Source organism: Diachasma alloeum, unplaced genomic scaffold (genome assembly GCF_001412515.2).
Source record: "Diachasma alloeum isolate Michigan unplaced genomic scaffold, Dall2.0 Dall_scaffold_00560, whole genome shotgun sequence".
Classification (NCBI taxonomy): Eukaryota; Metazoa; Arthropoda; class Insecta; order Hymenoptera; family Braconidae; genus Diachasma; species Diachasma alloeum.
In genome coordinates this window covers 398,273-413,153 of record NW_021680692.1, presented here as the reverse complement: position 1 = coordinate 413,153, position 14,881 = coordinate 398,273, and the positions used below count along the sequence as shown (strand labels likewise).

General features: G+C 37.8%; 1 protein-coding gene across 1 annotated transcript; it reads left to right on the top strand.

Annotated features, from left to right (window-relative positions):
* The first annotated feature begins 1,236 nt into the window (after positions 1 to 1,236).
* Positions 1,237 to 13,286, top strand: LOC107043371 (protein artichoke). Its single transcript, XM_015264861.1, has 5 exons — positions 1,237 to 1,720; positions 7,063 to 7,236; positions 8,411 to 8,529; positions 9,315 to 9,461; positions 9,962 to 13,286. Exons 1-5 carry the CDS (start codon positions 1,252 to 1,254, stop codon positions 12,914 to 12,916), a joined length of 3,864 nt encoding a protein of 1,287 aa, XP_015120347.1. The 5' UTR covers positions 1,237 to 1,251; the 3' UTR covers positions 12,917 to 13,286.
* The last annotated feature ends 1,595 nt before the right edge of the window (positions 13,287 to 14,881 follow it).

Sequence of the window (14,881 nt, the reverse complement as noted above, 5' to 3'; positions counted from 1 at the left end):
TCCAGCCTGAAATAGTGGCTGGTGACGTTTGGCATAAGATACTCCTGGTGGACCTCGCCCACTCTACCGTGTCACACTGATGCTAGCTGGGCAACCCTTTGCCCGGCCACAGAAGTCCTCTGAGTGGACGAGTTTGCCTCAGAGGCCGGTTTTCGTCGAACCTCCCGTGAAGGTTCGGCTGGCGCCCGACTATTCAGCGATAGAGACGGCTAAAAAGTAGTTTGGATTTTTCCTGGGTGAACAACCCGGGAAAATATCCTTACAAGAGAGAGAGAGAGAGAGAGTGAGAGAGAGCCAGAGAGAGAGGGAGAGAGCGGGAGAGAGAGGGCGAGAGAGAGAGAGAGAGAGAGCAATATCGTTGCGCTCTTTTGTCTCGTAGAATAGTGGGGCGGGCACACACACATATGCTGCATATCACATGGATGTGCGCCCGCTTAAAAATCACTCCCCATTGGCCCACCCTTAATTGCCAATAACTTTTTAGGGGTGAGTCTGATCAAAAAGTGCNGGGTGTTCAGATGTACATGTACTTCTGAAACACCCTGTATAAGAGCTCGAATCATACTGAATTTCAACTTGTTATCTGCATTTTTTTGCAAATTTTACTACTGTTTTTTTTTCAAAACCGGTGACATTTGGAAAACTTTGAATGAACGGGTATACATCTTTTGATTGATATAGATAGAAGCCATCGAGACAAGTATTTTGAAGAAGGAAAAAACGAAATCGGTACAGTAGTTTCGGAGATACTGGAGAAGAACGCAATTTAGACAAGTTGTTATATCTCAGGAACTCCTTGACTGATCGGTTCGAAACTGCGTGTCAAAGTTAAGCCCAATCATCGATATCATATGCCACAATTTGAGATTTTTATCAATGAATTTCAGCGTATTTCTGCCACATTTTCTATAAATAAGTCCGCCAAAATTGCAATTGTCACACACATACGTACAGACATATGTAAAAACATCATTTCTTCACGTTTCATAACATTCTATATAATTTTCGAGCAAAATTAGAAAATGTCAAAATGTCAAAAATGTCAATTAGAAAATGTCAGAGCTTCCATTCGTAAGTGAAAATAAATTAAATTAATTTTAATTTCGATTTTTCAGACTTTTCCACATCATCTCACTGTTAGTGACTCTGAATATCAGCAAAGCACAATGGCGTCCCTGTGTGGAACTAAACAGGGACATCCAGCTTCCCTGCAAATGCTCGCCATCTCCAGGACGCCCCCGCTACCTCAGGATGGATTGCGATCGAGTGATCTTCACACGAGAAAATATCGAGCTACTCCGAGATCAGTCAATTATTTCAATCACACGGAGGAACGTGGGTTACCACAAATTACCAGAGGATCTTTTGAATGCAGGTCTGGAACTCGAGAAACTGGATCTCACCGGTAATTCGATCCATCGACTGATGGATCGACACTTGAAGGCGCAAAGTGGTCTCAAGGAATTGAAGCTTGGAGAAAATCACCTAGGAAATAATTTGAACCCGATATTTTCTAGTAATGAGTTTAGAGAGCTGAAAGAATTGCGACTGCTTGATCTTCATGGGAATGGACTCATGAGCATCGAGGAGGGAATTTTTAAAGGATGTCTGGAACTCGAGGAGCTGTATTTAGATGATAATAACTTGGTGTCTGTACCAGCAAACTCTTTGAAAGGCCCCAGAGCTATCCGGATCCTTTCACTGTCGGGGAATAATATTGGTGAGCAAGCCCTCCTATTTTCGAGTCATTACTCATATACATTATGTGTTTTACTATGGAATGGAAGCGTAACTGATTTTTTATGGCTAAAGATTATAATTAACCAAATTTGGATTGAAAATATATCGATGAGATCTTTATTTGAAACTAACAGCTTTTAATCAGTTTTTTGGTAGTGTCTCGAGCAGGGATGGGAACCTCGAATTACATTTGTAATCGAATTACTTGAAAATTACTAAATATATGGGATGTATAAAATTTCTTCGGGAGAGATTTTATTACACTGAAAATTTTTAATTTGTAATTTTCGATTGTCAGTTCCGATAAATTATAATAATCGATAGTAATTACAACGAGAATTATATCAGAATTTTGTTGGGAATGAAAAATGAAATCGAATTCATATATATAATTTACAATGCTCATTCGAAATTCCTCCAGTAACTGAAATGTTTTTTGGCAAACAATACTCATTGTGAAGAAAAAAAAAATTTGGTGGAGTAAATTACATATTGCAGCTGAGATTAGGAATTTCCAATTCCTCACTAAAAAAGAAATTTCGTAATCGTAATTTTCAGATTATAAATTGGTAGAGTAACTGTAATATTCGATTCAGAAATTAGAAATTATTCGAGTAATTCTCGGATAACATTTTCGGATTACTCATTCAATTTTATAATCTGACAAATTTAAATTCGCGTGAGTTTTGCCAAAACGACGTATAGACATTTTTTGAATTTGCACAGAGAAAAAAAGGGGATTAGCTTTAGAAACTAGTTTCTAGATTTTAGAAACTCCTGTTCTTCAACTTTATCCTTGATGGGATCATAAAAACTAACAAATTCGGGGATTGATTTTAGGAACAATTATTTTCTAAAACTAATACTGAATTTTTCTTAATTTTAGAAAATTTTCAGATTGAACAAAAAAATTGCAACCGAGGTATTTAAAGGGCGTAAGTGCCCCATACATCCGGAGGGGTGCCCAAATATCGGGAATTTCAGATGTGAGGAGGGGTGATTTTCCAAAGAGGGGGAGGGGGGGAGGTGATTGGGCATTGAGAAATCACAATCGATTAAAATTGAGTCGGTGAGTTTTTCAAAATATCTCCAAAACTAACGGAGACCGCGAATTATTATGAAAAGGGGGAGGGGGTGTATTGAGAATTCACAACCAAAAAAATTGAGTCGGTGAGTTTTTCAAAAATATCTCCAAAAGTAATGGAGATTGCGAATTTTTACTGAAAATTTGAGGGGGAGGGGGTGTGCATTGACAATTCACAACCAACAAAATTGAGGCGGCGAGTGTTTCAAAAATATCTCCAAAACTAAGGAAGATAGTGAATTTTTACGAAAATTTGGGGCGGGGAGGGGAGTGGGTGCATTGAGAATTCGCAATCAAAAAAATTGAGTCCGTAAGTTCTTGAAAAATATCTCAAAACTAAGGGAAATAGCCAATTTTTACTGAAAATTTGGAGCGGGAGGGGGGTAGGAAGTTTTATTGAATTCTCCATGTACAATCCTCCCCCCTCAAACTTTCAGTAAAAAATCGCTATCTCTCTTAGTATCGAAGATGTTTTTGAAAAACTTACCGACTCAATTTTTTTTTGGTTGTGAATTCTGAATATACCACGCAAGATCTCGGCTCCCCGTAACGAATATATATGTCATACGCAAGGGCCTAAGCCCAGTGGGACCGAGAGCTGCGCCACCTTTCCAACAATAACTTTTCGAGACAATTTGTTAAGTTATTTTAAAGGGAATTTTTCAGTTTTCTGAAAATCCGGGCCAAAAGGTCGTATGAACTTTTCCTCAGGGAATAACAAATGTCCACGTTTCAGATGATTTTAAGTTATCTGAGCCTAACTTTTCGAGACAGATGTTTTCATTTTTTTACATAGAATTTTTGAATTTTTTGAAAAATTGGGCCAAAATGTCATATCAACTTTTCCTCACGGAATAACAAATATCGATGTCTCAGATGATTATGAGTCATCTGGGCCGAATTTTTCGAGACAAATTTTTTCACAAGGAATTTTTCAATTTGTTGAAAATTGCAATGAATTGGAATGATTTTAAACCATGTAAATCTCACTCTCAAAGACAACTTTTTTGTCAATTTCATCTGAATTTGGAAATTCTTTGAAAATTTGAGACAAAACACCGTAAGAACACTTCCTCAGGGAATTTTAAACCTCCACATTTCAGGTGATACTGAATCATCCCAGCATAATTTTTGGAAACGTTTTTTTTGGTGGATTCGAACAGTATTGGAAGATTTTTTGAAAATTTCGGCCAAAGGATCGTATAAACACTCAACAAACGTGTGAAAAATTGATGACTACGATTCAATAGAGAACTATTAAAAGAATTTTGATGGGATTTACACTGTTGTTTAGTTTATATCATGCCGAGCAATAAGTCGAGTTTATCGCACGCTGCATTTCGCTATTAGGCTCTCCGTTAGGACAAGGACTATAAATTATTACGTTTTGCTTCATATTGCAGCACGCAACCTAAAAACTGTTCGAAAATTCTGGAGCTTTCTGAAAAATTCAGTAGCGAAGCGGTCAACCGGTCAACCTTAAAATTAAGTCGATTTTGACTATTGGCCAGTTTTTGACGAATATCTCGGAATCTAAAAAAGATTGTAATTTTGTTGTCAAGACCTTTTTTGTAGAATCAATTGAGGGCTATAAAAAGATGTGTTTGGTGAGGAACTACGTTTAGGGTGGATGTGGGAGAAAATGTGGAGGAAATGCTGGAAAATTTATTGTTGAGACGGATTATAAAAATCGCCGTTTATTGTGGGATCGAACCACGTCGTTAAAAAAATTCTTTGTACACTCTTTGGTATTAAATTTCACTGATGAGTGTCTTAAAATGACGGTTAATTGTCTGCAATTTTAATAACGTCGAATCACTGATAATAATCAAAATTTAACTGATAACTGTGGTGATGTACTGAACGAAGTGCCCCAATTAAATACCCGTGCGATCTTCTCAATAGCTAGATTTCAACTACTTTTCGCGGGTTGCGCGATGCCCTGACCGCTCAACCGAAGGTTCCCGATGGTGCTCGAGAATTGTCGGTAGGACCGACCGTTTAACTGATAGCTACGTTTCAAACAAGATGATTCAAACGTTTCAAACAAGATGAAAAATTTTGCTATCTCTCTTAGATTCCGAGATATTCACCAAAAACTACTCAAAAGTCAAAATGAACTTGACCCGGTTTACCGCTTCGCTACTGAATTCTGGGACCTTTCGGAGAATTCTAGAGCATTCTGGAGATTTCTGGAGAATTTTACCTTTCTAATATCGGATACTTTCGAATTTCCCGGAAAATTTGATGAAATTCTTGGATCTTTAGAAAACTCGCGAGAATTCGGGGCTTTCGAAAAATAATTCGGTTTTGAATTTTCTAAACAATTCTAGAAAATTGGAACCTTTCCTCAAAAATCCGAGGAAATTCTTGGCATTTTCAAATGATTCAAAAAAATTTCTAGAAAAATATAGTAACATTTTCATCGGTACTTTCAAAAACTTTTTGAAAAAAATTGACAGCTTTGTCTTCTCAAATAATTTTAGTTAATTACGCTGTGGCTTTCCAACCTAGGCAGCTTCCTCCCCCCTCTGTTACGAATCGTCACAAATTACACAACCCTCTCCCCTTTTTAATCGCGTGACATAAAATTTGAATGTTTTCTAACGGTTCTTAGTATAATACCCTTAAGTTCTTATTGTAAGAACCCCAAAGTTCTTACTTTAAGAATCCCAACTTCTTTATTTTAAGAAGCCCAAGGTTCTTATTTTAAGAACCCAAAATAAGTGAAAATGCGCCTCAATTAAATGTAATGACTACAAGTTTTCAGTGAAAATTACTGATAACTAGAACTTTTTTTTCAGATTCTCAGAGAGAATTCTCTGGGAATAAGCGGAAATTTCACTAAAATTCAGAATTTTTTGTTGCTTGAATTCCAACCGAACAGAGCGGATTCAAATGGAGTGCAATATTGTGTGCGCAGAGTTTTTCTACTTACTATATCAATCTAATCCTCCATCTGCTGATCTGCGCCAAGGACTTTGGGCCTGCTCTTACTGATTTTTATTTTATGGAGAATTAAAAAACGAATCGTTTTTCTATTGAGAACCATTTTTTTAATAGAAATCTGATCGTATACCCATTTATTTGACATTCCTGACTTGCTTCCTGGCTTTAATTTTTGAAAAACCTCTAAACTCTGTTTAAACGGACCAAAAAAAATATCTCTGCAAGTTAGGCTCAGATGACTCAGAATCATCTAAAACGTGGAAATTTACTATTCCCTTAGGAAGTGTGTATATGACCTTTTAGGCCAAATTCTTAGAAAAGTAAAAAAAAGTCTATACGAAACTTTGGCCCATCGGACACGATGCTATTGAAAATTCTATTTGTTTTCTTTTTGCCGCTCTATTGAGACATTTTTTTAAATGAATCCATAAAAAAATTTAGATACAAAAAAATGCAATAAATTATTTATTCTTTTACATCAAATTTTTTCTGTGGACTTTTCTATAAAAACTTTTTAATAAAATAGCAAAGAAAACGAATAGAATTTTGAATAAAATCTCAATTCAATTTCAGTGGAATTCTGATGAATTTTTTTGCAAAATCGCTCAGATTCACTATTTCATTTTTTCGGATATGATTATTCCAATTCCAAATTACAGAAGGGAATTTGGAAATATTAAAGTAAATCATCCCGTCAATTAAGTAATTGGGAAATAACGAATGAATTATCTAGCTAATCGGTAATTGGTCGAACCTAGATTCCTAATTACCCATGTATTTGGAGAACTACAATATGAAATTACTTGCCCATTCCCGTAATTCGATATTGTGCATATTTAGTATTCAAGTAATCTGTAATCTGCGAAATCAACTTCCCGGTTAGTCAAGTATTCTCCAATGGCATTTTATTAGATTATTTCTATCGCCGATAGTTAGTAGAGGTAATTGAAAATTCCTTCCAATGTTTTGGTAATTTGCGATTAGTGCTAATAAAAACTCCTGCATTTCCCAATCGATTCAGAAGAATTATAAATTTGAAAGGATTAATGGGTTACTGATGTACAACTTGATATTTTAATTATAATCTCCAATTATTTTTTTTAGATTACGAAAGAAAAGTGTAAATTGATATTCAATAACGCCAAATTCCTAATTTTACCATCCCTGGTCTCGAGTTGGAAAGGTGTCCTAGCAAATTGCATCACATTTAATTCACAACTTATATCGGTATCGGTTCAATTCTTTTTTGCAAACAATCCTCAATTGTATTTTTTTCTCACTATTTTCAGGGTCTTTATCAAGAGGTGCTTTTGGAACTCTTGGAGAGTCTCTCATCCGAATTGATTTAAGTCGTAATGAGCTCTCTCACATGGAAGACAACGCACTGATCGGTTTACACAACATGCTTTTCTTCAATCTCTCCCGCAACGATCTCACTCGCTTCAATAGTGATGTCTTCAAGGGTAATTTTCTGACAATCTCTTTACAATATTTTTTTTGATTATGAAATATTCAACGATGTCGTATTCATGGGAAGTAGAACATTCGCATATCGTGAGAACTATCGTAAACCTGGGTGTCACCTACTCCGACGACCGAGAACGTAACAACATTGCCATTTTTTTATTTTCATCACAATAACATCATTTCTTGATTCATGCTTTTTTTCACATTGATGGAGACCTGATTTTCCCACGGGACGCTTAGATGTTAAGAATACTTCCCTATTTCATTGTCTAGATTCGGGTAGACTTTACATTTCTCGAGCACCATTCCCGTTACAATTTAAAATATAAACATTGTTGAGTATTATTCAGGGGCAGTTATCCAGAAGAGTTTCCTTGTGAAACGATTTTCCCCTTTTCAATTTTGTGAGTGATAAGTGGTGCAGACAAGAAAATGGGCGTACTTCCTTAGTTTTTGTTGATTTTCACGAATATTGAAAGAAACTGAAGAGTCAACGAGACTAAAATGGAGAAAACCGTTGAAAAGTTGTGTTCATTTCCGCACGAGAATATTTCAAGATGCGCCAATTTATTCCGAAAATTATGGAGTTATCAGCGAAAAATCTGGCTGGATCAATATATCATCAACTACATTTCCAAATCTATCGAAACTAAAATAGCTTTTTGGATCTCAAATTGACTCCTTTTCATCAGCAAGTCTCCTCACCACTTGATGTTTTTGCATAAGAGCATTTTGCATTAACTCTGCGATTAAATCTCATCATTCTAGCGCAACATATTACATCAATAATAATTATGTTAATTGCAGTACTATTGTCTTTGCAGTGAAATTTCTAGGTGAATGGCAGACACTCCATTTCCCTAACCGTGGAAATTACCTTCCAGAAAACAATACTATTCTTAATTACATTTTAGTCGTAAAATTAAGAGTTCATTGTTAAAAAAATTAAAATTTTGTAGCTCGATCAATTCATTCAGTTCCAACTAGTTCACCACTTTCTCCTGGTAATGAAACGTGATTTTCTCGTCAATGAGATCCCACATAGTTCTGACGACGATTATGAACACCCCTCTCCATTTAATTATTGAATACGCACATTGCTACATGAGTCAAAAAAATATTGATTCATCTATTAATCTCAGTGAAATGATAGTATCAATCTGTTTACAGGTGCTTACAACTTGTTGCAGTTGGATCTGTCTATGAACTTTCTCCAGAATTTTCCGAGTGATGCACTGAGATATCTAGAGAGATTGAAATTTCTCAATATTTCCAATAACTTAATCACTGTACGTGAGATATTCTTATATTTTTCATCAAAAGAGATTTCGACTACTTTTTTTCTACATTAATTTTCAATATATAGTACGATATATAGTTTTCCATGCGATCACGTCAAGTACTTATTATGTTTTCTTGAACATCAATGAGGCAAACAGGTTCGTTAGCCTAATTATGATATCCCAAATTTCCCTTATTATAATAATTCCACTGTTTATCACTTTAGTTCATCATAAATAACAATGAATAATTATTACATATTATAAATACATAGTGACGGCAGCACCTTGCTTACAAATTATAAGGAGATATAGCATGAGAAATCACTAATTCAATGGCACAAAAATTATGAAATTACGATAATCAATTTTTCAATAGTGAGCGTTAGATTGTTCAACGATTTTGCCAATAATATCATAGTAGGCTCCCGCCATAATACCATGGTTCAAAATGACAATGTTGTTCCAATTATAATGATATTTACTGCGATGATTTCAGCGATATTATACGCAGTAGTTGGAGCAACATTATGCGGTATAGTGTAGGCAATGGTCATTGCAATAATCAAACCGATAATTCAATAAAGATGAAGAGCGATATTAAGTATCATATCAAGTCCCATTGACAGCTGCGTCACTGTTTTCAATCATGGCGGTAGTATCGAAATATTCTAAAGTTCATCATTTGCAAGTTTATTATCGGAATTTAATCATTTTTGTGCAATTGAATTCTTAGAATTTGTCAACAAGCTGCTAATGTCACCCTGTAGTCATTGATCAATGATTTCACGTAGGAAATCGAGAGGAATCACTTATCTGGTCTGACAGAGCTGCAAGTCTTGGATCTGAGCAAGAACAATATAGGACGACTTGGAATGAACACATTCTCTAATTTGACCGCTCTCACACGTTTGGATTTGTCTTTGAATGCACTCAGAACGGTATGTGTAAAAAAGTTGAAAATCTCAGAATTTCCAATTGATAAAGGACGCAGTTAGATTATTCTTCATACCCAGAGTTAACTTTCAGGAATAGTTTTTCAATAAGAGCAATGTCAGCGACGGCGACGTCGATGCAATTTCTATTGATGAAACTTCTCATTTCAAGGTTCTTTGTTACTGTTCAATATCAAATAAAAGTAACTCCCAACTTGGTTAATTTTCAATTTTCTGAGTAGAAGTTCAAATTTTTTTGTCACAAGAAACTGCAAGTTATGTCGCTATATCACAAAAATATAAAGAAACATTATTTTCATGTTTTTTCAGCATTGTTCATAAATAACACTTTTTTTTTACAAATATGCGGTTTTCATATTAGAAATATCCTTTTTTGCAGTTACGTTACTGTGTTATTAAGATATTATCAAGATATCACCTATGACTCCTTTTCTCTAACCCCAAACTTGATTCATTATTTTTCAACATCTTTACTCCGATTCTAGATAGAAGAATCAGCATTTGAGCATCTAGTCAACTTGAAGTGGCTGTCTCTACAGGACAACAACATTCTTCTGGTCCCGACATCCGCAATGGGTCATCTGCCCTCTTTAACCCATCTACACGTAGACTTTAATCGTATTGCAGCTCTCTCCAACGACCTTCTGCGATCTGTTGCTCCCACTCTGGTATCCCTCTCTGTCACTCGTAATCTGGTCCGGGAGATTCCCGCACGAATGTTCCTCAATTTCGACAAACTCGTCAACATTGAACTCTCCGGCAATATGCTCTCCTCCGTCACTCAACAGACTTTTGCCGGTCGTGAGGATACTCTCCTGCATCTCGACCTCTCCAATAATAGACTAGTCTCTATCGCACGCTTATCATTACGCAATCTCCTATCACTGAATTTGGCATCGAATCATCTGAAGCATTTATCAGCAGAAACCGTAGGATCATTACCGAAATTGAAGCATCTGAACATCAGTAATAATCCTCTTCATAGTGCTTTTCCACCTGTCTTTCCCCCTTCCCTCGTCACTTTGGACGCATCACGAACGGGCCTAAAAATTCTCCCCCCAATTCTCCTAGACAAACTCGCTGCTCTAAGCAAAGTCATCCTCTCGCACAATCATCTTCAAGAACTCGGCGAAAGGACCTTCCAACATCTTTACAACCTCACAACTATAGATCTATCCTACAACGTTATTGAGCGTATAGAAAATTCAGCTTTTGTTGGCCTCGTGAACCTCTATGAACTTCATCTGCAAGGTAATCGTCTAGCATCATTTGCAGGGGAGTTCTTTGATACCGGAACCGGCCTCGAAATCATTGATCTCTCGGACAATGCGATTACCTATATCTCTCCTACAACCTTCATAATTCACCCGAGGCTAAGAGAACTTCGCTTGAGTGGCAATCGATTCAACAGGTTCCCCAGTGAATTCATTAAGAACCTTCACTTCCTTGAGTCCATCGACTTATCAAGGAACTCTTTGAGAAACGTTGGAGAGTTCGCCTTTTCTCAAATCGGGCGACTTCGAGAATTGGATTTATCAAGAAATCGAATTGAGTCTATCGATGAATTGGCATTCCACAACTCTACGCAACTTCAAGTCATCAATTTATCGGAAAATGTATTGGAGATTATGAGTGAGAGAACAATGGAAGGACTCCTGAGATTGGATTATCTGAATCTCCAAAATAACAAACTCAAAACTCTTCCAGACACGATCTTCGATCCCTCGAGAATAAAGAGCGTCGAGAGAATTGATTTATCTAGAAATAGATTTCACGAGATTCCAATCAGAAGCCTTCAACGACAGTCGAACTCATTGAATCACTTAAACATGTCCAAAAACAGAGTGGCTGAAGTTTTTACTCAAGAAGTGATAAATACACTGAAAGATCTGGATTTGTCCCATAATTCGCTAAGTGAGAATGCTATCCGAGGAATCCTGGGTGAAGCTAAGATCCTTCGAACCTTGAACCTCGCTTACACAGGCGTCAGGAATGTCACCCGGTTGGAGATGCCATTCCTCAAATCCCTAAATTTATCTGGAAACGAAGTTACAGAAATCAAACCGTCGGTATTGGAACGAGCAACGTTGCTGGAAAGTTTGGACCTTTCTTACAACAATATAGAAGATTTTACGAATCTCGCTATCACTTACAGAACACTCCCCGCTCTCAGACACCTCGATGTCTCGGGGAACAAAGCGAGAAACCTTAACGAGACGTCGTTCGATGGGCTTGAACGTCTTCGATCATTGAAGATGTTCTCTCTACTCCAAATCACGAGGATCGAGAAAGCCGCCTTTAAGTCGCTCAGTAAACTTCGAATTTTATCGGCCTATGATTATCCTCGTCTTGGGTACTTTGACGTCCAGGGAGTCCTCAAGGATATGCAAAACCTTGAAACTCTGGACATTGAAATCAAGGATTCGTCAGTTGGGAATGATCTCTTATCCATTCGTTCGCATCCTCGTCTGCGAGAATTAACACTGCGGGGCGATCGGCTGAAGACCGTACAATCAAGCGCTCTAGTCGGAGTCAGGTCATCGCATTTAAACCTTGCATTCAAGAACTCTTCTGTTGATAATCTTCCAGCCGCATTATTTTTCCCGGTGCCCAGGTTGACCCAAGTTAATTTGGACATCTCTGGAAGCAAGTTTACAACTATATCTCCTGCGTTGCTCATAGCACTAGATGAGCGAAGCGGAATGGTAAAAATCAAAGGCTTAGAGTCGAACCCCATCATTTGCGATTGTGGGGCTAAGCACTTGTGGAGGTGGTTGCGAATGTCTATCGATGAATTCAGTGGCAGGTGTTCGGCTCCAGAGCATTTGGTTGGCAGATTCTTGATAGATTTAACAGAGGAGATGTTATCATGTGAGAGGACGACTTCAACGAAGATGCAGACGACAGAGACAAGCCCATCAACAAGGATTACGCTTTCTTCCGAGCCTGAGATTATTTGGACGGTCGCTCCAACGACCGGAGAAACCCGAAATAAGAATTATCCCGATGTAGGAACCTCGAGTTCCTCGAACACCGATGATACCCTAATCATTGGAATTATTGGTGGGGTTGTTGCGTTTATTGCCATTGTCATCATCATCATCTGTATCTGCAGGATAAGGTGGTCCGGCCAAACTAATGATGCCAGAATGGCTGGGATGGCCTCAAGCATCCATGAAGCTGCCATCATGAGACCGGCAAGTGTTTACTCCGGAAAGATGAATCATGAAGCATTCGTTGGTTCGTATAATGGATCCACTTTGGGACATGGGGGCAATGGAAGTGTGACGCCGGTGCAGATGATGCCATTTGTGCAGCCAGTGCACGTCATACATTCGATGCATGGTACTCCTCCACAACCCATCTATGGGTATTACGGAGGTGATGGTGCTCCTGTTCCTGTGTACATGTGTACTCCTGATGACAAATTCACTCGATAGTTCAGGACTGAAGGAACAAAGTTTTTTCTATTACTGTTGCATTTACTTTTTCAATTTAAATCTGTACATATACGTATAATAGTTTATTTATGTAATGATTGTTCAGATTTTAGATGCGTATTTAAGAAGATTTCCATTTTATAACTGTGTTGTGTTTCTCCAATTACCAGACTAGTTTTTCCTACTATATGTTTAACCTCTCACGTACGGCATCGATCCATATATCGACCCATAAACTTGTCCTATCAGCCGGAGTCAGTGCATGGTATCGACACTTTCCGTCCACAGTAACAAATCAGTTTTTTGAATTCTAATAGATATACTGACATTTGGAAAATATATTTGGAAAGTCAATGGAATGATCTCTACATTAAACGATTTTTTTTTTCAATACAATTATAATATTCTTTTCTATGAACAAAAGTTGGAGATGAAAATTGTACATCGAACTGATTCAAGCATATTAAATCATCTCGTCTATTAACCAAGTTTCCTCCAAAAATTTTGAAATTTTTACTGAAAATACTTTAATGATCGTTCTATCGAATGACAGAAGTTTAATTTCGATGTGTTGACTAATTCGTTTGTTATAAATAAATTTAGTATGTTCGAAGATCTCGGCAACTAATTGTCGGCCTACAGGGCGTAAGGACGTAAGGATATAGAAACAGGTCACAAACCTCATACAATTACCTGTATCATAAACCGCGAACCCTCGCGACGATCATACGCCATGATGATGGTAACTTGAGATGGTCGTACGTCAGGAGGGTCAAACATTAATAGAGTCATACTTCAAAGTATAACTCTAGTAATTCGAGGGGCTTTCTTCGCGAACATCATATCTCGCAAAGGTTATGCCTAGCATGAGGAACTGTGGAGGTTAGTCTATATAAACCATTTTATGAATCTCATAGGCCTTGGAGGATGCTTCCACACACGGAAAAAAAATATATGCGAACATATATATAACATATCTTGGGTGTGTGAAGATGACTCCGCCCTTTTGTGTTCAAATAAAACACATTTGCTCGTTTACAAAATTAAAGAAAAGTTTACTGAAAGTATGCTCCATCTGCAGCTACAACCTTCGCCCATCTTTCAGGTAATTTACGTATTCCTTGCCTGAAGAAATTCTGGTCTTTTGAGCTGATCCAATTATCCAGCCAAATTTTGATACTTTCGTATGAAGTCAACCGTTCTCCCGTTAGATCTGACTGCAGTGTTCTGAATAAGTGGTAATCCGAAAGAGCTATGTCTGGCGAATATGGTGGGTGGAGTAGCACTTCCCAGTCCTGTCCATCTGAATATCTTTTCACAACTTGGGCGGTATGCGGTTTGGCATTGTCATGTTGAAGAATTAATTTACTGTGAGTTTCAGGCTATCGCGGCCAATATTATTATTCATTATGATGGCTTCCGGATGGATACCGCGTCTAGATGCAGCTTTTTGCCGTCGTTTCGCAAACATTTCAGTCTGCATCATCAGGGCTAGGTTGCTCCGATACTGAAGCTCCCCGTTGTGAGGAAGTCCTTATATACCCCCTGACGGCTGGAGGGGGTAGGTAGAGTGGTGGGGGGTATCCCAGCCAATCAAGATATTTTTAACTGATCAGCTGGTCAATTAAAAAACCGGGAGGACGGTATGCCATATTGAATTGCTTTGGTATCCTCGGTCCCTATTGAGATTGTTTGGATGTTTTTGGATCTCCAGACTTTCGCGATGTTTTCTGGCGAAATATTCTTGTGAGCTGGCAAGCATTTCTGTCTTGTCATATTGGATAGCGTGTCCAGTGTCCATCCAAGGTTTAGCCAGTGCAGATTGCGAGATATGGCCATTTTTTGCACACCGTTGATGTTCTTTGATCCGTGTACTGATCCTCCTCCCGGTTTCACCAATGTACACTTTCCCACAAGAACAAGGGATTTTGTACACCCCTGGGAGACTAAGTGGTGGTCTTCGGT

Bases quoted from the DNA above. Each gene is read 5' to 3' on its own strand.
- LOC107043371 (XM_015264861.1), top strand. From the start codon at position 1,252: ATGGATTGCGATCGAGTGATCTTCACACGAGAAAATATCGAGCTACTC. The intron at 8,530-9,314 runs GTACGTGAGATA...GATTTCACGTAG, and splicing joins TTTCCAATAACTTAATCACT to GAAATCGAGAGGAATCACTT. The intron at 9,462-9,961 runs GTATGTGTAAAA...CTCCGATTCTAG, and splicing joins CTTTGAATGCACTCAGAACG to ATAGAAGAATCAGCATTTGA.